General features: G+C 42.1%; 1 protein-coding gene and 1 long non-coding RNA gene across 4 annotated transcripts; one reads left to right on the top strand and one right to left on the bottom strand.

Annotated features, from left to right (window-relative positions):
• Positions 1-559: 559 nt before the first annotated feature.
• On the top strand, positions 560-23,181 carry hdac9b (histone deacetylase 9b). Of its 3 annotated transcripts, none has more exons than XM_086038463.1 (11): positions 560-1,176; positions 7,272-7,513; positions 7,834-8,041; positions 9,370-9,493; positions 9,614-9,735; positions 15,751-15,882; positions 16,532-16,647; positions 17,869-17,991; positions 18,454-18,631; positions 18,762-18,976; positions 21,293-23,181. In XM_086038463.1, the coding sequence occupies exons 1-11, from the start codon at positions 1,068-1,070 to the stop codon at positions 21,617-21,619; spliced, it is 1,896 nt and encodes a 631-aa protein (XP_085894589.1). In that variant the 5' UTR covers positions 560-1,067; the 3' UTR covers positions 21,620-23,181. The 3 variants fall into 3 exon arrangements, with proteins under 3 accessions (XP_085894589.1, XP_085894588.1, XP_085894590.1); XM_086038462.1 differs by having other exon boundaries at positions 7,834-8,043; positions 9,363-9,493; XM_086038464.1 differs by lacking the exon at positions 560-1,176 and adding an exon at positions 1,223-1,424 and having other exon boundaries at positions 7,834-8,043; positions 9,363-9,493.
• LOC147143870 (uncharacterized) lies at positions 6,602-12,757 on the bottom strand. Its single transcript, XR_015087876.1, has 3 exons — positions 12,609-12,757; positions 7,811-11,102; positions 6,602-7,722 (listed from the first exon to the last, which is right to left on the bottom strand). It is a non-coding gene; the product is annotated as an uncharacterized LOC147143870 (long non-coding RNA).
• Positions 23,182-24,727: the final 1,546 nt, after the last annotated feature.

Below are 24,727 nucleotides of genomic sequence, written 5' to 3'. Positions count from 1 at the left end.
GTTGTGAATGATCAAGAAGTACGGCTCGAAATGAACTTTGTGTGAAAGCAGTCCATTGTTGATCCGCTCCACTGGTAAATCAACTATTCAAGTTTGACTTTACACAACACGATGGTGACTGATTAGTGCTTCACCCACTATTTAGTGTTAAAAGAAAACATTCTCCCTCTTTTTGCCCCAAAAAGCAGAAGAGAGAAATCTCGCGTGTTGTCTTGACACATTTTGGCTTGCTTTTTTATCTTCTACTGTGGGAAGCCTACCTGTCATCTGGTTTGTCCCAGAGAAAGTAAACAAGAGGTGGGAAAGCACCTTTAAGCATGCCTTTGTGGTGGTTTGCAGCAGGAGATATTTAAATGGCGAGCCTAGGTTTTTGTGAATCACATGAAAGAAGCACTTTTGTGAATCATTTGACAAATATATCAATGTAAAAAGGGATCCTACTGCTCGTCCACCTGAGAGAACAAAATGAAGACACAAATAGAGTCAGAGACGTGTTCCACAACTCAGAGAGGGAGGGGAGATCAAGACTCCATCTGCAGAGAGGGAGTCAGGAGACATGCCTTCTGGCAGGAGCTGCAGAAGACAGCTGTGTTTGGTGTGGTATTTTTAAACGCATCAATGCTGCTCCAATCCCCGCGCCTCGCCTGACCTATTTTTAGCCAGGGCTGGCTATTGTTCTATTTCTGTCACCTGTGGGCCACGCAGTTGTTGATTCACATGCAAATGAAGCTCACTCCCTCCCCGGCTTGTATTGCTGCTTGAGTGAGGTGCTCAATGCACAGTACACACGACTTTGCCAAGCAGCAACTCTGCTTTACATTTGCAGGCTCCCCTCTGACCACGTTGCTGAGAAGAGAAGACAGGCATAAGCAGGGAGGTTTGACACTGTGTTAGTGTTTGGGTGCCGGCTAAAGGCAAACCGCCCTGCAGAGAGTGTGCTCCCACTTTCCAGTGAGAGTGTTCCTCAGAGTAGGAGGCGGAGGAAGGCTGTTGTCGCTCCCCCGGGTGGCTGAAGGGGTGGCTCTCTTAGTGACGGCGTGCGATGAGACCTGAGTGCTAAGTGGAGTATGCTGCAGACGATTTACGAGGGCGAGTCAAGTTTCTCCACAACAGACGGCCGCGTTGGAGCCCAGCCGCTCCCCAACCAGAGCAGGATGCACAACGTGAACAGCTCAGGTGATCACAGCGCGCAGCCTTTCTAGTTCGTCCACCTCGGAATGTCAGCTTCTCGGTTTTTTTTTCTCTCTCTTTCCTTTCCTGCTCCGCATCGCACACACTCGTCCATCCTCGGTGTACTTGACTCTCTCCCACTCTCTCGCTCTCTCTTACTCCCAACTCTGCGGTCAGCTAGTCTCTCTTTCTCTGTGCAAAGAACAACCCAGCTGGGCTCCGTGGTAGGATCAGGCACTGCTTCCCGAATCGAGGTATTTGCTCTAATAATGCCATATGTCGCTCTGCGTTCTGTTCATCAGTTACACTGCCGTGTGTTCAAGCAACCTTAAAGCTGAATCTTCTCATTGGAACATTGTTATTGTGCTAAACAATACGAATAGGAAGTGTGCTTACTGTGCTACCCTTATTCCCAAGATCTCGCCGGCCAAAATGAGTCACTGAGATCATGAAGTGGATGTTGTTTTCGTGCACTTTTTAGGGAAGTGGAAAAAGTGTGATGTTAATGCTGAGGGTACAACTTAAAGGTTTCTCTCAGGACATTAACCACAGATACTGTCTGCTCTATTTTTGGCTTCACATAAAATGGAAATGTACAATCCATGGCTGACTCAGATGACAATGAATATGCTGTGAATGCACTCAGGTTGAGTCAGGGCTCACTTTGTCATGCATGATTTCGCAATTGTTAAACGTTTGAATGGTTTGCATAGTTGTCGATAGTCATAAGAGAAACGATTGTTTCATGACAAAGTGCAGATTCATTCACTTGAGGGCTTAATTTAATATACCGTAACCTTGACTAGATCATGCGCAATTAGGTGGGACAGACATACATTTAGGCATCATTTCGTTTTAATGTTAAATGTGAATCTTTATTTCGAAAAATCAAGCTTGAGTTTGACTGCAGGCAAAACCCCGAGAGGCAGTGGGCCACACAAATTTAGAAAGAAGACAGGAGGATGACACATTCCATCTGTCAATAAATCATGTTACACGTCTTGTCCTCTGTGTGCGAGGCCTGTGTGGCAAACAACGGCTGTACAGAGCGCCTGAATTCAGCCTCCTTGCTTATTCTGTGGGTCAGCTATTCTTAGGTGAGTTATTTTCGGCTTATGGCATTAGCCTGCTAAGATTAGGCGTCTGTGCATTATCATTCCATCTTGGCATGCTCCCGATATAACAGTGCCTTGGAACATATATTAATAGTGAAACCCTTTGTCCTAGTGTATTTGTTTTCTCTTTTAAGGTAATTCACTTGACATGTAAACAAATGTGTAGTCGTTCACAAGGTGTTTCTGAGCTAGTCTATATACAGTAGACTTAATACCGACTTGAGGGTCATGTGCTATGAATTGAGGTTAATGGAAAGCTGTTCTATGCAGGAAAACAACCATGTTTTTTTTTTAGATGCTGCTGTTTCAATTCAAGTAGTTCACGTAAATAAAAGCACATGTGTGTCTGACATCAGACAAAAGCGTGCTCAAATGGGCTCTCTAACCAGGAAACTAATTAGCTGAGTCCCTGAGTGCAAAACATCATGCAAACCCACTTCAATAGGAACCTTGCAGACAATAATAGTCTATTTTACAAGTATTCTTGTGTGGCTCGTCTACCTTCATGTCCCCTCAGAATGTGTTTGAAGTGCTCATGACACATACACAAAAAACAATTATCGTATTCATGACAGATGAAAAGTGAAAGGATAGGTTATATGATTTTTGTTTGTGTCTGTATGAGGGGGGAGCCTTTTGGATGCTTTTTTTTTTAGTTGTGGCTCATAGCATTAGTGAAATGATTCATTGGGATACAAGTAATATTTTCTGCAAAGAAAGAGACATCGTTACATAGGACTTTATACTTTCAGTTTAAGAGGATGATATCTTACGAGTTTTCGTCATTATTGTTGCCATTAATACGTAACGGATGGGGGTATTGTGTGTTGTTTTTTGTTGACGACCAAATAGAACACGGCAACATTGCTGGCTCCGGCCTGCTGATTCGGGTCAGGTCTCTTTGTGAACAGATAGCCTGCAAGTTCTGAAATCTGGCTCGGCGGCAAGGACGAGTCTGCGTCTTAAAAATAAAGCACCGTTTCCTGCTTTAGACTTGCCAGCTGCTCAAAATAACAAGGCACTTAATGAGAGATCCAGTGCCACATTGCAGTCCCAAAGATCAGCTTATTTTTTCCCCCTCGAAGATCTATCTTCTGTGTCTCTGCTTCTATTTTGATTGTCAGACAGGGAATTTAGCTCAGCAAACATCTGTTCTAAATGCAGGCAACATGGAAGACAAATCACGCTATTAAGTGTAACTGCTGATGCCAGTTTGTCAGACGCAAAAAATGATTAAAACCAGCCAATATCAGGGCTCCTCACAACAACGCAACTGGTGTGATAGGAGTTTCAAAGTTCGGGTCTAAAGTTTCAAAAAGTTTCAAAAACAACAACATTGATTTGATACTATTCACTACTACTTCTTGAAAATGAAATGCAGTTGTGCAATTAACTGCACAGTTGGTTTATGAGCAATTTCTAATCAAGACTGAACAGAATTTATGCATTTACCATTAGCATACTGCATGATTATACCTGATGATGTTTGCACAGCAAGCTTCTTTTTTTAGTCGGAAGATTATCAAGTTGATTTAGTGACATGAGGGCAAACTGAAGGTGTAAGACCAGCTTTGCACTTTCTGTTCAGTGAGTGATATTTATATTATGAATGGCTTGTTTCTCATGTAAGCCATTTTATTCTGAGCAGCCATCTCAAATTAAGGCTGTAATTGTCACTCTAACCAAGAGCAAGGCTCAAGCAAAGCAAAGGGGCAGGAGAGTAAACACTTTTAGGAACACTGGCGCTCCGACTGCAGCAGTCACAGGGTGTGAGTCACCCAATCGTCGCTCGGCGAGCTCTCTACAGGGAGGAATTTGGGCATTGGGCAACAGGGTTCTTGTCTCTCCTTGGTGCTAAAAACACATTTGGGAGCTGTCATTCATAAATATCTTGTTTACTAGTGCATGGAGCATCGGTGCTGCTATCCCACCATGAGGCACATCATTCTAATCTAGAAAAAAATATTTGTATCAAGAGTACCCATGGCCCAAAGCGTCATTGTACCTATGACCTGAAGATTACATGAATGCAACATGGCGCTTTTATTTTTACTAGTGTTGAATTAAGCTGGCAGCTTCACAAGTGTGACAGTCTTTCGCACATTGTCTATATTAAGAGCATTTATATTTGGCCACAGTTACTGCAGGTTCAGTATTCACGTCTGCCTACGGATTATTTTCGTTTGACAGAAGCTAAAGATTTCTCTTTCAGGCCGTAGTGCTGTACAGTATGTGATTTTAACCTAAATGCCATTTCTTGTCGGGTGAAGCACATAGTCTGTAGAATGTTTGGACCTTTATTCAGGCAGTCGTGATGGATGTCGATTCTCCATTTGGTGCGCTTGAATAATCAGCATACTTTAAGGATTTCATTATTTTCCCTCAACTTTGCCGCTCCGCTCTGTGCTATTCTTGTGGACGGTGGGCGGACAAGAATAGCATTGGTGCGTGAGGCTGTTGTGGTTTCCTCAAGGGCCATTTCGTGCAGCCTCAGTTATCAAATGTGGCCATAAGCCTTCACACTCCCGCCTACACCTCTCCCCCCCCATCTGAGAAATAGTGATAGAGGCCCAGCTTGATGCGCCGATCAAAGTGGCGATCCATAATGTCATTCGCAGTCAGGGTAGGGAATGAAATATGAGATTAATTAAATATCACAGTGGCGAGTTCTCCCTGCCAGCAGGTGTTTTTGTTGCTATTTTTAGGTCCATTAGGCAGAAGTAGCACTGACGGTGTCTGACTCACAAGAGTCCTTGAATGGTTCACAGGTTCACGGCTGTCCCTGGAACAACGCCCATTACAGGACAATCCTTTGTCAAATACTTACATGCCAAGATGCATTTTCCTTGTCAACAGAGAGGAGTCTGATCTACAGGTACCTATTCATGTGCCTGCCGAGCTGGTGCCCTCCTCTGTCATTTCACTGAAGCTGTTTTTAGAACACCTGAGCCCAGGACTCCCCGCCGGCTGTCTTCACTCTTTGAACCTCTTCTAAGACTAGTTCTCACTCACTATTCGCTCTGTGTAATTTGTTTTTGTTTTACCGTGTTTCTCTCTGCTGGGTACTCCGTCCTTATATAAGAGCTGATATGGTAGTCCACATGTCACATTGCCACAGTAGGCAGGAGATGACATGCGGCGAGACTCCATATCTGCAGGATGGGGTGTGTGTTGTGGCGGGGGGTGCGGTGGGGTGGGGGGGGCGTAATTACGTAGCCGGTGTTGCTATGACAGCAGCAAGTTAGGGTGGTGGATACTAGGGTGTGGGGGTTGTCACAGACCAGGATTGCGCCACTTGCTTTTATGTTGCTATTTATATAATCACTGCCACATACAAATGGAACGGTGGCAGTAAAAAAATAAACTAAAAAATACAGATTGATGCCAGTGTACCTGCCGCAGGGAATGTGAGTGATGGCAACTACGGAGAGGGTGCTTCTTTGACTAGTTTAAAATCTACTGTAAAGACAGTTGATTAAAAAAATGATGGCAGATGATCGTCACAACACACCTCAAAAGTGTCAAATGTGAAGTGTGTCAGTTTTCTCTTGTTTACAGTGAACAAGTAATATGTGTTTGTGTGTTTTGCCACCTCCTCCCTGGAGAACACCACGGCAATGAATGCACTCAATAAATCTCCTTGCGGCTACTGAAATTTCAAGTAGGTTTGGATGTTTCTCTGGTGTCAAAAACGCTTTGCAGAATAATGGACATTGTATGTAGACCCACCATCCAGCTAACATGTATCAGTTTTGTCGGACATTTTGGACTAAGCAGTTCAATTGTGATATTTTCCCACCGGTGATGCACAGTATAGCTTTAATTATAGTTCTCATTACGAACATTATTTTACAATTACGGGACAGGACTCTACCAATTGCTTAGTTTTAGGACTAAATTAATTTAACAGTCAGGAAACAAAAAGTTTTTTTTCTACAAGAAAATGTTTGGTTAAATGAAATTATATGAAAGAGATGTTTATTACTAGGCTGATTTTTTTTGTTTTTGTTTTTTTTTTTGCTTCATGGCATCGACTTATGTAGGTTACGGTAGCTTTTCATTTTGGTTCTTGTAATCCACTTTCCAATATGTAAAAATATTAAGCATAAAATCAGTGGTGATCCTGTGCCTAATATTCATATCTTCACACAAATAAAAACGGACATCATTGATAGTTATCCTAAGGAATATGAAGATGGAGTAGTCTTGTCTTCTACATTTTGTTTTACTTTAATTGTTTTTCAATTTTAATTCAACATATTTGGAAACATCCTCTAAACAAAATATAACGGAAAAAAACTAAACAAAAACTGTAACAATAACAACACCTGGGGAGTCACATTTTTTAACATTTCAGTTCGTCTTCTACGTTTTTATCGATTTTTAATATATACAGAGCTCAGAGAATGAAAGGATACCCATTTTTGTATCTGGCAATTACTCATAATGACAAAAACACCAAACTGGAAAGATCCCAGAAATACAGTATACCCCCAGAAATGCTTAAAACATCCTTAAAAAAGTATTTTCCTTGAAGGATTTCTAAGCTGCACGATGTCCTGGGAGTGATGAGAAGAATGACGTTTGTTTATTAAACATGCAGAAGACAGGATTTAAATAAATACTTGAAATGTCCACTGTGAGCTCCGTGCCAAATGTCTATCCAAATGTGTATCCTCAGTACAGCTGCTCCCAGTAGACTCCGCCGGATGTGATCCAGTGTTTGTTTTTAGAAACGATTATAATTACAGGTTTGCATGAGAGAAAGCTGTGCCTTCATGATTCTCACTTTTTTCCTTCTTGTCCTCCCTCTCCATTATACTTGTTGATCCTTAATATGATTATCTCGCTTTATTATGATTTTTTCCCCCCTCTATAGCAGCACTGATATACCACCAACTGTGTCCCATGACAGGCACGCATTCAGTGTTAGACATTTAATGTTTTTTTTTTTCTTTCTTCTCATCCTCTTGTTTTGAAATACAGTGGAGATTAAGTCAGACGTACCACTGGTTGTGGAACCCGTATCTCCGTTAGACCTGCGCACAGATCTGAGGATGCTGGGGCCAGGCTCGGACCCGGGACTGTGGGAGCGGCAGCTGCAGCAGGAGCTGCTGCTCATCCAAAAGCAGCAGCAAATCCAAAAGCAGCTGCTCATCAGCGAGTTCCAGAAGCAGCATGAGAAGTTGACCCGTCAGCACCAGGCTCAGCTCCAGGAGCACCTCAAGGTGGGCGTAGCTCGTTAAGAGTTGTATACAACACACACAGAGCACTTGGACGCAGCACAGCAAACACAACATAGTGTGGCCACCGGCCAGTCCAGATAACTTGAAAATACAAGAACATTAGGAGCTCAGCTATGCAGAGTATCGAGCATCACTGTACTACAGCACAGCGTGAGGAATGTTTTCACTTGCAAGCATCAATTCATCCATCACTGCAAAATAGAAAAGCACAGTAGGCCCACAAAAATAGCTATTTCCAAAAACATCAAGCACCATTAATTAGAATTTCCTCATGCTTACCACTGTTTCTATGGCACTCTCAGCTTCAGCAGGAGCTCCACGTGATGAAACAGCAACAGGAACTTGCAGAGAAGGAGCGCCGTCTGGAGCAGCAGCAGCAGCTACAGCAACAGAACCAGCAGCACCAACAGAACCAGCAGCAGAGCCAGCAGGAGAAAGAACAGGAGAGGCACAGGCGAGAGCTGCACATCTCCAGCTTGAGTCTAAGGGCCAAAGAGCGCTCCAGAGAGAGTAAGAGCTCGACACCGAGGGGGAAAATCTATTATTACAGTGCTACCTCCGCTTACGAAATTAATTGGTTCTGGAAGAAATTTCTTAAGTAGAAATTTTTGTAAGTAGAGACGCGTTTTCCATGTAAATGCCCTAATCCGTTCCAAGCCCCCCAATATTCAGACATAAACGTTTTATAAAGCATAAAAATGGATCAAAACATGTTAACAAATACATGTTACAATTAGATGATTGCACAATAAATGAGAGTTGTGCATAATGTAATAAAACAAAGAATAGAGTAAAGATTAAAAATGATGGTCGTTTACCTTTTAATTGCTGCCCTCATCGCTTTTTGCCCTCTGGTTCATGTTTTCTCTCAGAAGTGGTTTTTGCCTGGCGTTTTGTAAAGAACTGATTTAATTACGTGGCGACTGTCGATGCATTACGGTCATATTCTTTGGCGAGATCAACCTAACGCATCCCCTTTTCATACTTTTCTCTTATGTCTTGCTTTGTTTGTATGGACAAAAAGTCTTTTTTAATCCATGGGAATGTATAAACAGGTTTAGGTCAGTAAAGTACAACAAAGATTTGATCATAGGGCAACATTATGATAATATGCTAAATAATATTTTTGCCTTTCTTCTATTTATTGTAAAGTGCAATACAAGAATTACAATAAAAAATTCTCTGACCTACATAGACAGAGAGGCCATAAAGGGAAAAAAAGTTAAACTATAAAACACATTTCTTCCATGTAATTTAATTTAATCCTTTTTAGCATATTCGAATAGTGGTATATGTGTTTTACTGACAGTGTTTCAGATTTGTTTTTTAGATTACTTTAGTTGTAAAATTAAGAGACTAAGAAGATCCCTGTAATTTTAAGGTGATGATTATAATAAAGACTATAATTAAAGCAATACAAATAGCTCAGGCCTCCCGGTCCCATTTAATCTTGGAATTTTGTTGAAAATGTCTTTTAATAGAACTGTGAGAATAGCTCAGGATCTAAGGTTTCATTTCTGTTTTTACATTCTGTCTAATAATAGAGGAGATGACTTATGACTTTGTCAGGTCAGGTAATTTGAAACTATGCCCTGGAACTGTCGGCCTCCAATAGGAGTGTTCTTTTTTTTTTTTTTTTTGCAATCTATTGCTTGTTTGCCACTAGGGGGAGATCTTTCTACATGACTAGGGACAGTCCCAGTGAATGTGAAACAGAAATAATTTTGAAATTCAGGACTTTTTTCAAAAATGTGTATGTGCTGCCACGTATATATAGCCCAAGTCATGTATCCTTAGGGTAACCCCAATCCTTGTTATTGCACCTTTTGGTCTCACAGGTGCTATCGCCAGTACAGAGGTGAAACAGAAACTCCAAGAGTTTCTGTTGAGCAAATCAGCAAAGGACCCTGCCAGTAATGGTGGCAATCATTTGTTCATCCACCACCCCAAGCTCTGGTACAGGTGACTACTTTTCGTCCTGGCCATCTTAAATGAATGAGAAGCACTTTTGGGATGCCCATTTACATCACTAAGACACATTGCACTCACTTGTTTGTTGTCTTTGTTGTTTTGTGTGGCCAGGTCCTCCCATCATGCCTCTCTGGACCAAAGCTCTCCACCTCTAGGTGGCATGTCCCCTACCTGCCATTACACTCTGCCATCACCCGTTGACGGCAAGGACGACTTCCCCTTGAGGAAGACAGGTCTGCTCTTTTGCATTTGTGTGAAACACACACACAACATGTTCAAATGCACTCATAAATCTACACATTGGCTAGTGCACACTTTACTGCGACTAGTCGGTCTCGTTTGACAAAAGTACATAATTGGCCCTTTAGTAGTATATTGGCCCATCATAAGTATGATACCTAAAAAATGCACTGGTTTTCCAGGTTGTAAACTTGAACTTTTAGGCCCTGTAAAATATAGACACAGTTATTATGCAATCTAGTAATTGTACATTAGTACAAATTGTACCTTGACGGACAAAAAGAATTGTACAACTATTTCCGACAGTGTGGGTTGTTATTAAGATTCCTTTTGGCCTATGTCAATCAGGAGTTCTGTCGAGCCATTGAGTGTTTCCTGGTTGCTTGATGACCTGCTAATAACATCAATTACTGGTAGTCTCATTATGATCTGTGCCTCTCCTTCCAGGTCTCACCACAAAACCTCTATGAGGACACTTGAATTCCTTCTTTAGTTGTTTCCATTTCATTGTTCACTTTGAAATGATTTTAAAGAAACGTTGTTGTTATTTTACCCAAATTAAATGCATGAATAATAATATGCTGTATTGTTACTGTTAAAAGTAGTAATAAATGCAGTAATAGGAGCAGTCAAATCTTTCCCTGGGCTTTAGAAGCAATTTTGAATGGACACACAGGTTCCCACCGAAAGGTAAAAAAACTTGGGTTCAGTGGTTTAAAGCTTGAGGAACCCTTTAAGTTAAGGCTGAATAAATAAAGATAATCACAAGCACAAGACTTAGCAAGCCCTAAAAAAAAACTCTGCTATGTGCTCACCAAATTACATTATGTTCTTTCCTCCTCAGTGTCGCTTTAATTACACTCCAGGACAATCCTACTTGTTGAGTTGGTTTACTACAAGGCTGTCATGGTCTGTATATACCCAATTTGGTGATTACTCAGAGGAATTCTATCTTTTAAGATGAGGAATTCTCACCATGAAAAAAATATTGATACATTAAAGCTTGAGGAACTTGTAATCTGAAAATAAAGAAACACCTGCCTATTGAGAGCCATGGAATGTGTTTTCGACCCACTCTTGAAAAAAAGCGAAAACCTACAAAAATATTGAGCATGAAATGCAGTCTGCACAAAAATGAGCATTGTGCGTGCCTCTCACACTGATAAAATTACTTGTTGCTTCATGGATTCCTGAATCTATGTGGTGTCATTTCCTGCTCAGTCTTTCCTCCCCCACTTCCTGTCTGTCTTCATTAGAGCCCTTTAAAAGCCTGGCACGCGAGGTTGACACACAAAGGTGGTGTTGTTCTCAGCCTCCGACTGCCACTGATGGCTGATTGGCAGGTGTTGCTGCGGTCTGCCTGGCAAAGGAAGGACGGACATTGACATGATTGTTTGTTTAAGAAAAGATAGCTCTCAAAACAAGCTTGGAGGTGACTCAAGTGCTCTGTGTTAGACACCCGACTGCTTGGTTCGGCCAAAGGGCGAAGTTCATTGTTTATTCTGCTAGAGCTTCATAATCACATTTGTCAGTAATATATATTTTGTCACACATACTTCTTTTCATGAGTCTTGGGTCTTTTACAAACCCAGTAAATGTCAACCCATTGCAAATTTAACAGGAAATATTGTAGTCGGTTGCCAATAGTAACATGAGACTGTTTTTAAATAGCCACAATGGTGTATAAACACGTGTATCATAACTAATAGGATTAATGTATTATTCACTGAAAAGTTAATGTCAAGTTCCCTATATCGCCATTTTAACAAAAGTGCAACAACAACAACAAAAATCACAAATATTGACTAGAAGGTTTGTGGTACTTTACTACATTTGTGCACCACGGCAACGCAACGCTCCCCCCCATGGTAGCCAAGTTGTCTCTGTCCCATAACGCTAATATTAAATGCACAAGCTAGCGTCTTCGTCGCACAACACTAATATTAAATACACAAGCAAACAAATGAATACCGTATTTTCCGGACTATAAGTCGTGGGGGTTTTTTTTCCCCATAGTTTGGCCGGGTGGGGGGTGGGGCGACTTATACTCTGGACCGACTTATGTGTGAAATTATTAACACATTATTACCGTCATGGCTTGTTAGTGCTGGCTTGTATTTATGATGTTTTGTCTCCCTCTGCAGGCGCTTTAGCGTTAAAGCACCTGCAGAAGGAGGCAAAACATCATAAAGTCAGCACTAACAAGCCATGACAATTACTTCTATATCATTTCACATGTTATTGTAACCCACATAAAGAAACATAAGATACATCCTAAAAGCTATTAAAATGCATGAATAATTTAAACGGTTAAAGTCTAAAGTCTAATCTGTTTTGTTAAAAAAGTAATTAAAATTGTATGATAAAAAGACAATTTCACTGTTAAGGCCTTGCTAGTCGAGGAAGCCAGCTTATCGAAACAGCTAAACATTCACAAACAAACGCCACAAACTCTAGGTGTGCAGCGAAGTTGCCTGTTTATATTGTGAAACTGCACAAGAAACAGAAAATACTATCAATCTATGCATTACATACACATGTATTTTCATAGACATGAACAAGACGAGCCTATGCTAACGATTAGCGATCACGATTAGCATTTGCGATAGCGATTAATATGTTCAGTCAACAACCTACAATCATCCACAATTCAGCTCATATATAATTGTCATTACACATTTCGTTTCAGACGATAGTTGAACAAGAATGAACCACAAACAGGCAGACATGCTAACGATTAGCGATTGCGATTAGCATTAGTGATAGCGATTAGTATGTTCAGTCAACAACACAGTACAATCATCCACAATTCAGCTCCTATATAAATGTTGCATGCTCATTACACACAATTGTCTAAGTTACTTACAGACGATGGTTGAACAAGAATGAACCACAAACAGGCAGTTGCCTGCCTCTGGCTGGGGTATTGCATCACGCAGCCACACACGTAAGAAGCCGAGCACAGGGGAGACGAAGACATAATTACGACTGAATACATAAATACTTTTGGAGATTTGGAAACATTCTACATGGTCGGGGATAAATAAAATACTTATTTAATCGATCTACAACCATTTTGGTGAGTTTAAAGTTAGCTTACAGTAACTTTCTTGTATGCTACATGTGTGAATGTTAGCTAAGTGTTACCATTGTAGCTCGGTGGAAATAGTGTGTACTAAGCGCACAATTTCCTCCCAAAATGCGACTTATACTCCAGTGCGACTTATATATGTTTTTTTTCACTTTATTGTGCATTTTATGGCTGGTGCGACTTGTACTCCTGAGCAACTTGTAGTCCAGAAAATACCGTTAAACAAATGGTTGTATTGGGCACCACTCGCACTCGCACCCACCCACCCCACGCTGACGGTCAATAGTTACAGGGCCAAACGGTGTAGACCTGTATGGACCGGTCCTTGGCAGAAAAAAGGTTGGGGACCACTTCTGTAAATGACAGCAAGCAGGAGATGAATGATTTTCTTCTCTGGAGCAGTGTTGGTCCAAGTTTTGCCATTCACGTCCCCAACTATCCAACTCATGTCTGAATGTGTTAAGGTGGCTATTAACTCATTCAGCGCCAAACATTTTCAGACCCTCTTTTACCCTAACGTTTGAAAAAATTTGGAAAAAATATAAATCAATTCCTGGGACTGAATGGCTGGACTGTGAGAAGACAAGTAAATCTGTCAATGGCAGTGAATGAGTTAAGCTGTGTCTTATTTCACCTGAAGACTACACAGTTGATGAACCTGTTTATTTGTCTAAGTTTTTCTTGTTTTATTTCCCTGGACAAGTCACGCAATAAGTCTGCTGCAAGAATAATTGCAGCTTAGCAGGAGGAACGGTGCTTTTGCCCAGTTGTCGACTATGTGCATGTACTGTACATGCGTAAACATCTCACTTGAACCGATGTAAAGCATTCTGTGTGGTAGAGAAGGATCTTTGTTACAGTACTTTTAAGTCGAACGTGTTCTACTCCTGGACGATGGTTGACCTCCAGTTAGGTTAAATTTTTCCAAGAAGACAGGAAATGGAAGTAATCTGTTCCAGAGGAGGAAGAGCCATCAACATAAAAAAAACTTGATGAATTGTGCAGACAATGTTTTATCTGCATCTTTGCTAGATGAATTACCTGCTAAAACTATAATGTTTACTCAACTTTAACTTTGAAAGCGTGTGTGCCTCTGGAGAGGGGGGATTAGTGCTTGGAAGTTGAGTCTATATATAGGACAGGAGTAAATATAGCTCAAATTCCGGTGTACATACCGTACTTGTTATTTTATTATTGATGCCAACTTATTTTAGTTGTGGCCTTATTGTACTGAGAAAGCAGCAGAGACATGTGTACAAAACCATCTTTTTTTTTCTTTTCTTTTTTTTGGCGTGCCATCGCTTTTAACCTCCTGAGGTGGCATTTGGAGTAAGTATGTGTCACAAAAAAGGTCAGAGAAAAGCCAGAATACTTGTTGTGTTGTAGAGTTCGTTTTCTAGATACTCACTGAATTGGATGACAGTGTCTTTCTCGGAATTGCAGACGAAATTCCAAGTTAGTGGGCCATCTAACCATTCAATCTTGGTGATTCTACTGCACTTTAAGGCTGTCATAATTGCCTCCTGTATCTCAGAGCATCAGGGTGTTTTTGTGTTTTTCCATGGGGACCAGTGAGAAAGTGTTCCTTCTCATGCTGCTGTCTGGCGTTCCCGTGGCGACCAATTGGCATATGTTGCTTGGTGGCAGCAGTGTGTAAAAATAGAAAGCAATCAAGGCAGTGGGGCGTGAAGCAAATTCACAGGGCTCCCAGCAGCCTTTTCTTCCTCCCATTCCTCTCTCCTGCCTCCTTTCTTCCTCCCTTGCGCGCTTTCATTCATCCTCACACCCACAGGATTAGAGGTCCGCGCCACGTATTAGGGATGAGGCTTTGGTTGCTTTGACAAATGCCAGAAATAGCAGCATCTGGCCCACTGTGCCCCCATTTACCCTCCAGCACTACCCCCATATCCATCATCCCTTGCGTCACTCCTATGTCATTGCCCCACCACCTCATGTTCAGCTGTATAGTCTGCACAATGTACACAAAAATAACTCTTTAAATATTGATTCACAAACTGAATAATTAAAGAAGGCTGTATATTGTATAACAGGTTTACATAACTTCACTGCAGCAATATGCCCATTTTATTTTATGTGAGTTTTGTTTCTTCCTTTGGCTGTGTGGGTTAACATGGCCAATGTTAGCTCTAAAAATCGTTTTTCGTATATGTGTATATAAGTATGTATGTGTGTATGTACACATATATATATATATATATATATATATATATATATATATATATATATATATATATATATATATATATATATATATATATATGTATATACTGTATATTACTAATTTTGATATACTCTATGTTTTGAAAACCATTGATAATAGCGGGTGAAAAGTTAAAAAATACTGTACTGTGTCTCACAGGAGAATTATTGGCTGTTCTATCACAACTGATTGATTGGGTCTGGATCGGGTTAGGCCCGACGGTTTAAGACTGAGTAGTGTATGGGTATTTCTGTTTTGGATTAGGAGGTGGGAGGTGTTGGGGAGAGCCTGAACATCTGCCATGTTTTTGTGTTAGTTTAACTGTTGCTACTGTATCAGACTGTGGTCACCAGGGCGGCAGGTAGCGGCAGAATTTCACTTGGAGCTCAGTGTTTCGCAAGCTAATTTAGTCCAGATGAGTTGGAAATAGGCCTGATCCTGAGTCATTTAATTGGTCAAAAAATGTTTGGAATTTTTCTGGAAACCCAAAAAGTGTTAGAATATAATAAGATGATTGATAGTCTCTATTTTATGATGCTCCTGTTTGCTTTCACAAGTTTGCTTTCCATTACATTGGCTGGATAAAAAACACTTCTTGACTTACTCACACCATTGGGTCATTTTTCACCCTGAGAAAATGAACTGAGACTAAGCTAAAGGTCCGCTTCCTATTTTTGTATCCTTTTTTTTCTGCAGCCTCCGAGCCCAACTTGAAGGTGCGGTCCAGACTGAAACAGAAAGTAGCTGAAAGGCGGAGCAGCCCCATGCTCAAGAGAAAAGATGGTAACCTCATGACACCTTACAAGAAGAGGGCACTGGAGCTAATGGGTATGACCAAGCTCATGACAGTTCATTTGTTTTCTTTTACAACATACAAACTGGCCACAAATGTAGGCACACTTGACCAGTCAAAGAAAATCTGATACCTGACAATATTAACAGTTTTGAGTTTATTTAAGAATGTTTATCATCATGGTTGCAATTTGTACTGGGTAGAAACACAATGCATCACACTGAGGGATGTTTACATTTTTGTTGCCTCATTTAGCTGCATATCAAACAACTGGAAAAACATCTGTATGTAATGCAGTGTGTGTGTGTGCCTGTGCATGTCATTAATGGATCTGTTATAGTACTTATTCAATGACAAACAATTGGAGGATGCCCTGTGATACATTGTAGTTGTCAGGTCTTTCATTTCTATTTATCTGTGTATAGCCAGATTATTATTATTTTTTTTCCATACAGCGAGTCTTGTATTAGGTCTAACTAGAATGGGCAAGTGGTTCTAATGTTGAGGCAACTCAGTTTATAGTAGCATAGCTGAGTACTAAACCATAAGTGCTATCTCCTTATTTTATGTAACAAATTAGTCAGTTGTAATTGTAAATGGCGTCATAGGACGCCATTACTTGGACATGTTAGTGTTGTGGTGTGCGTGTGCATGAATATTCTCTAACTCATATATGTTCTGTAGACTCTACACCCACAAAAAGTGCCCCTGGCTCGGGCCCCAGCTCTCCCATCGGGGCCTCCAGTGCCTTGGGAGCAGAAAATGGACCGTCCTCTTTGCCTACTACCACAAAAACGGAGGTACATTGGCCACCTGTCAGCACTACCTTTTATTTACCAAATGAAGGAAACTATGGCATATGCATGTTAAAAAATATTTGCGGGGGGGGGGGGGGGGCTACAAAATTCTTGGCTGCCCTTCTGCTCGCAGCTATAAAAACAGCCATTTGCCCTCTGTCTGTTCCCCTCCAGTGAAAATGACTACCCGCACCGACATTAAAGAGGCACAGCTTGACCCATGTGTCTGACTGTGCCAGGTTTACTTGTGTTAAAACAACACATTTTGCAGGAAATGTCAGTGTTTAAGAGCAAACAACAGCAACAGTTAGAATCCTGCTCGTTTTTTTTCATCGCTCACATTATTCCCCCAGATGTTCTACACAATTACGCTTTTTAAAAAACAATCTGAAGTTTGGCTCTGAGTTTCGCTGTTGGCTTGTCATTGCGTTTCTGTCATTGGCTTGGATTCGCGCCTCCTCAGAGGCATTTCTTGATAGATTCAAGGCTGAGTTCTGGCCCATGGATCCCCTTGGACCGAGCTCACAAAGAAGACCATTATAACGGGTGGCAGATATGACACATCGACTTGCAATCTCAACAGAGCAGCTGTGTTTTCCTGAACCATGGCTGTTTACTCTCACGAGGACCTCCAGTGACAGAGAATGCAGAGACGCCCTGACATCAGGGCTGAGGGAGACAAACGGACTGTGGCGTTTAATTGAAATCCCAGGCGCTGGTAGCCAAAAAGACACCCACATGCGAGCAACGTAAACACACAAGCTTGCTATTGTTTCGGTGCATGCTGAAGCTCTCGTGAAAGTCATTGGTGGAGCGCGGGGCTGCCTGTAGACCTCATGCCTGTTGCAAAAGCAATGCATGTTGATGCACCGTTACATTAGGTATCCTTTTTCAGAGGGAACGGGTCCCTCGGGTCGAATATGGTCCGGATATCCACATACAGGTCACTGAGTACTGGTAGGGGTCGCAAGGATAAACAAGGCAGTTCCAAAACCACATGCTGGTCCCCTTCACTGCTGGGTACAGGAAGTGTGCCCCAGTGGTGGTGTCCTGGAGAGCGGGGAATAACTAGCATTTGATCCACTGGGGATGAAGGAACTGGGGCTGGAACACTACTTTTACAACTTTGAGTAAACGACCTAGCACATCTTTCAAACTGCTGTAGTCTGTGCGTTTCCAAAAAGTGAAGTAGTATCTCACTTTGTTGTGTCCTGTGTCATACAGCGATGGCCCTCACAGCCAAGATTATTCCGACCAGAGAGCTCCGTGTCCGTGTTGAGTTTATACACATCTCCATCCCTACCTAATATCTCTTTTGGGCTTCCGACTGCGTCGTCACCTATTAGCGTAAGTATTTTGTATCTTTAGATAGTCAAATTGAATGGTTTTGCATCTTGAAAATCTGCTTTCAGTGGCTATCTGGAGCTTTCATGTGACCACAGGACACTGACCCCTGTGGGCCCCAAAGATTTTATCACCCATTGGATAAATATTGTCATGCAATGTCTTGTGTCAAGCGTGCTCTTTTCTTCCTCCTCGTTTATCACCACCTTTAAAAAAAAAAAAAAAAAATTCAAGTCCTCTCAAGTACAACTCTTGATAACACGCCACATGATTTATCATTGTTCAGCTCTGGCACATTCCAACTAGGCCTGGTCATCAACAGCAGTGACTTTTAACCGTAAACTGTTTGTTTTTTAATGTTATGTCATTTACTGCTCATATTTACGACAGCTATACAACTACACTCTTGTGAGTCTTGCATGGGGTGTATGAAGTGAGTCACCATTTGTTATGTTCTCTTTTCAGGCGGCTGTGGGCCTGAAGGACAGGTCAATAGAGAGCAAGCATGGACTGCCAGGGCATCTCCTGGGTCCTGTGCCTCTTCAGAATGGTCTGGAGTCCAAAGTCAGCCCCAGTCACCAGGCTCTGCTCCAACACCTCCTCCAGAAGGAGCAGATGAGGCAGCAGAAGATGCTTTCCACTGGTAAGAACATCTTAACTGATGACAAAAGTTGCATGACACTATGTTGCCTTACAAAACAAAGAAATAAATACATTTGAGATAACCTTAAGCGGAACCTAATATTTTGGGGTGGTTTGTTCACTTTCGCAAGGTCCAGGCTCCTTGTCATCTCACCCTCCGTCCCCCCTGGCTATGAAGGATCGCCCGTCCAGCAGTCGCCCAAAACTACCCAAACATCGGCCCTTGAACAGGACCCAGTCAGCGCCACTGCCCCACAACATGCTGGCGCAACTTGTCATCCAGCAGCAACACCAGCACTTCCTGGAGAAACAGAAACAATACCAGCAGCAGGTCCATATAAATAAGGTTTGTCAATATATTCAACAGTGCATATCGTTTTCTGTCAGTCTTTTTCTTGGGACAGGTGAGATCCAATGATACAGCAGGAAGATCGATGGACTTATGTTAAGGACATAAATCCACATCCAGTTTTTGTGAAAGCATCAATGGTTTAGTGAAGTTTAAAGTCCTGACCTGCAGTCTGTTCGTAACTGCTATTCCGCTGCTTTTAAATCTGCAACGTATAGTACTTCAAAATGGGGAAGAAATGCTTCCCCTGCACTAATTCTGTTATCATAGCTCAAGGCACTAGTGTTGTTCACATGCTAACACTGTGAAATTCAATTCAGCTAAGTTCAAACGGGGAAGGGGGAAAAAAAAAAAAACAGGATACATTTTGTTCCTCTGTGGCAATATTTGTGTTTCTGAAAGCTGGCCGAGGTCACCTCACCAAGACACAAGAGAGTAATTATTCTGGTGAGGGACGCGTGTGAGGTGACCGACGCTGTGAAAGGCAGCATTGTGTGAGCTGCACTGATGTGTCCTAACACTGCGCCCTGAAGGAGGAATGGGAAACCACTGACGAGGAAATAAAAAGCAAAAACTAACTCAAGTGGTAACTGATGTGTACAGATGACACGTGCATCTTATCACCATCTTTATCTTCAAATTTCACTTGGTAGAATGTGTGATGATCCTTCTTCTATTTTTTCAGTGGCCTGCAGTCAAGTAGATGCTGGGTCTCGGTCATCAGTTGTGTAGACCACTCCCCCAAATAGACTATTACTTTTCCCCCTTCACATTAAAGAGGTCATTTGAACTCTGCTGCTATCTTAGACAGTGGTCTGAGGTCTGTAAACAGTTTCTTGGATACGTTTAAGTGAATTGAAGATGATCTTATGCTATGGGGAGGCTGCTTGCTTTCATTTTATCTTGTCTCAAACTCACGCATTTACTTAGAGTGAAATCTGGGCCTGTTCAATTGAACGCAAAGCTGATATAATCATTGGTAGCTCGACTTATTCAGTTGTATAAATGGCAAGGCGGATACACAGGTTTATTGCACCTCCTGCCTTCTAATAGAAGGGCATTTCATTGTGCTACCGACCACTATATGTTGCTGTTATAGATAGATGAACAAAAAGGTGTGTGTATGACATAAATAATTTTGGACAAATTAAGCAACATTGGACAATTGGAATCACTGGTATAAATGAAGCTCTATGAAGGTGATTTTATCTGTCAAAAGAATGTCCCGTGAGCGAGCTGGTCTGCGATCATCCGGCCCAATGAGATCGCGGGGTAAAGCCACTTAAAGCGAAGGTTATAAATGGCCACTAATCAGGGATGAGCCTTGATTGTTTATAGCGAGGGATCAGTGAAACATTGCCCTAATTAATTTCCCAGTAGAGCCTTGTCAGGGGTAGCTGTTTTTACACGTCTTCCGGTGCCTGGTACGGTAGGGGGCAGTAATGGAAATTTACAAGAGATTAGGCATTTGGAAAAAGTCTGCAGTGTTTACAAAGACTGAGCTAAAGAGGCTAATTCTTTTAAATAGAGGTATTTATAAAAGGCCTACCTGCTGTAGATAATTTGGTTAGCAGACACTTCTCGTTGTTGGCTGTAGAGCCCCCTTCTGGTGGAACTATTGAACTAATTAATTTCCAAACATGCGCTCACAGTACATATTGTAAAGTGAACTCAGCCACCACCATATTGAGCATTGAACTTCAAATTTTACCAAGTTTTGGGCATTTGACTGGAGTTAGTCATATATGAAAGAAAATCAATGCTCACATTTTTTCCTCTGTAAAATATATAGCTTCCTTTTAAATGTTTATTTCTTAAACCTGTGCTGTTTGAGGTGGTGGATGTATATTTCTTATCATGCTGAAACATCTTTGCTGTGCAACAGGAGCATTTCTTTACATAGGAGTTGGATTTTATCCATATGTGGACTGGGAAGGCAGTGCTGCACACTGCGTGGAAGGAACATGAAGTAGCGAATGGGACAGGACGGGGTTAGCCAGGCAATGGTGTGTGGTGGGAGTGGCTATGCATTGCCAAACACCTCTCTTAAGAAATTGAGTGAAATGAGAGGACAGTCCAGGAAGATAACATAATCATATGGGTTGTGTGACGTAATTAGCGAGTGGCCCCATACCAAGCAACTATATCCCATAAGCGTGTCTATGGAGACATGTTTGTAAATCAATTTACTGTATAGTTTCATTACTTGATATTAAGAATTGTGACCGTTTTTTCTGCTTCTTTGAATTCCGTGCATGAAAGTGGCTGCTGCATGTAGAATGAAGTTGTTCTTCCTGTCAATGTGTTCTGCAGCTGCTGTCCAAGTCCATTGAGCAGTTCCGTCAGCCCAACTCGCACCTGCAGGAGTCCGAGGAGGAGCAGGAGGAGCTGCTGCACCGAGAGCAGCCGGAGCGCATGCAGGAGGACAGGCTGCCCCCCGGAGGAGTCATCCGGAAGCACACGCTGAACAGCAGCGGCAGCAGCAGCGGCGGCTCCAGCGTGGAGCTCCCCGACGCGCACTACGGGGTCATCAAGGTGAAGGAGGAGCCCCCGGATAGCGAGGACGAGGGCTTGGAGGTGGAGAGGAGCACCTATCTTCACCAGGTCAAAGGGAGGCTGGTGATAAGAGCCATGATCTGAGGTTTACGGGGAGCACGTCACACACTCCAACATTCGCAGAGAAACAACAGCACATCCCTGTAGTGTACACACGCACACACACACGGCGGCACTGTAGGCCCTTCCTGGTCGCAGCAGCGAACGATCCCTTTTCCACTCAGTCGCTGCCTCGTTCATCACTCCCTTTGAGACTCTATCCGTGATCCTCATGTAGTAAATATGTAGGCTCCATTGTTGTGTACATAATACGAAGACAAACGAGCTGCTTATGGTCGTTTGGAGTCCGCTCGGCTGACAGAAGATGATGTACATGCCCAGTGTACATGTACAGTGGATTTAGCATCAAGGTGTATCTCGAGGGGACATGTTAAGCAGGTGCACGGTGCGGACGAGCCAACTCGCGCTCCCACCGTGCACATTGTCACCACTGAATGCTCCTCAGCACTGAATATGATCATGAATCTTTGCAGTGTGTTTAAGGGATGGAAGGGGGGAAGAACCCCATACCTACTCTGTTATTCTGGAAAATCTACATTGATGTTCCATGTTAAAGTTTGAACATCTGTCTTAGCCAGAATGTACATTTTAAATGCTGACACGGGACGCTCCCCCGTGTTGAGTGATGTCGATGGAATACGGTCCACTGCTCGGATTGCAGTTTTTAGGATAAAGCACTAAACCCCCCCAAGCCGCAACCCCCCCGACTCGGGTGTACATGCATCACCCAACGCTCTCTCTCTAGCATTCGGTTTCTGTCTGGTCCCAGTGTTAGCTGAGCTCTCCTCCCTGCGGGTCCAAATCAAAAAGCTCCTGCCCAGCTTTCAGCAGAGGAGTAAGAGTGAGCGAGAGGGCCGGGCAGGAAATGCCTTCTAGAAGCCAGGAGTTGGAGTGATTCATGTGTGCAGGAATGTTTGCGAGAGAGGAGGGCCTTGGCTTGGACTAAGTAAGGAGTCGAAGGGGCCAGGCTTCACAATTGATTTACTGTCAAGGCGAATTACAAAGTGAGTGGGGATATGGTCAAGGGAGTCCTATATATGGGAGATGGCTTCCTCTCTTTTCCCCAGTGGCATGCTTACCTCAACTTGCAGGTTTGATGTAACGCATAAAGAAAACAAAAAAACCCCGGATGGGACCTTGACTCTTTTTTTTTTTTTTTTCCTCATTTGATCCCATTTCCCTTGAAAGTGCCCATTGCGACATGTATAGTCTGTCTTAAAAGTGATCAGTCCAATGTATTTGGTAGCTGTAAACCGTCCCTTTTCATTTGTACCGTCGACGACATGTGAAAACTGCCGTGAGAGTCTGTGTTTGGATCCACGTGAGCTGTCTGTCTTATGAACTGTACGTGTCACTTTGTTCAGGCTTTATTGTGCTCGGTTAAGTAAACACCGCAAGAACAATGTGAGTCCTGTTCTCTTGCCTCTTTGATTTAATTGTGATGAGGAGAGAAGAACCTCTTGGGTGTGCAATGTCAAAAGGGGCGGGGTATGCTTTATTTTATTTTTTTGCATTTGGTCTTTTTTTCTTTTGGCCTTGTGTGACACTTTTTTAAAAAAATAAAATAAAATTGATTTACCTTCGAATTTCTCACAGCTTTGCAGATTACTTTTAGAATTTGATCTGGAAAGACATGGAAGCTCACAGGTTTAATACTGACAAAAAAAAATAGAGGCCAAGTGCCGTTGCGCAATGTACCACACCCCAATTTCTAAACAACCCTCTCACTCTGACATAAAATAAAAGGAGTAAACCTCCACAATTGAACAAAATCTGTCCCTTGATGTCATTTTAAATATATAATAAAGGTGATAATGTGATAATGTGTTCGATGAATTGATTTCAACAATGGTTCAGAGGGTTCGATGCACGCTGTTGTCATATGAATCAAATACGATGACATCCATCACACATACCAGCCGAGTGCAGAATCTGTCTGCGTGCACCTTGATCAAATTCACCGAAATTGTGTTATACCACTTGTGCCACAACTTAGACCTGATCCGATCCGGTCTAAAGTTTAGTCTACTCTCAGCCACCAAATTATCAGTTGCGCCATTGGCGTGTGAAAGAAAATGCACTCGTTCCGCCACAGCACAGTCTGCCAAATTCCCAAACATGCTAAAGTTAGCACATGTTACCTTCTGTAGTGCCCCACCACCACCACACAGAAAGCAGCAACACGTAGATTTCAACCTTTAGATCAGTGATTCTTGAACAGGAGTCCACAAACCATAGCTTGGAGGTCCACATATCAATTTATAGTCAATGATGTCATATCATTTTTTCGCATACCCACACACAAGGGCGAATACGCGGATAAATTAAACATTATACTTCTATGTACTTTTTAGCTTTGGCCAATTAAAAGCGCTGTTATGATCGTACACATAACAATCTTACATCCATAGTTACATTATTTTCTATTTAATTGGCTATGAATATTTAATTTGCTATTCTAATATATATATTCCCACGAAAATAAATAATTTGTGGGAATTATTTCTTTTCAGATCTGATCAAATGTCATGGGACATTTAGGGCTGCACATGGTAATTGGTTTGATTATAAATATTGCGATAGGTTTATGAGGGGTTCCTTGGACCTCCAAAAGAACCCCTGCTTCTGATGCTCACGAATTACGATCATTGAGATTCTACTTGTCTTTTGAGGCACATTTGTACAAACTGTTCAGCTTTTGGGACCATACACTTTGGAAGTTCCCCTGTAAATTTGTCTGTTAAATTTGACACAAACCTTCTCACATGGTCTTTTCCCACACTAAGGCAGCTCTTTATTTTCAGGCGTCCATGTCAATTCTTTACAGGGGGCTTAAGAAGCTCTCCGAATGCTCCGTTTGAAGTGACTGAGCAGGGCAGATTGTGGCATCATTAGTCCAGTCAAGATGAGGTGAGCTGATGTATGACTTGTGCGCATACTCTCAAACACAGCTTTGGCAATTTCACAGCATGTTTAGCGAGTGGGGTTGGCCTGAGATGCCATATGTGCCATATAAAGCCTCTGAGGCCTACATGTACAGGACACACAAGAGCTTGTTCTGGAAATGAGCTACTGTAAACTGGGGCACTTTATAATTTTAATTGTGTGTGACTCCCAGTTACAATATATAAG

The sequence above is a fragment of the Filicampus tigris genome, chromosome 8 (assembly GCF_054856515.1).
Source record: "Filicampus tigris isolate MCC_2025a chromosome 8, RoL_Ftig_1.0, whole genome shotgun sequence".
Lineage (NCBI taxonomy): Eukaryota > Metazoa > Chordata > Actinopteri > Syngnathiformes > Syngnathidae > Filicampus > Filicampus tigris.
This window is presented reverse-complemented; position numbering and strand designations above follow the sequence as displayed.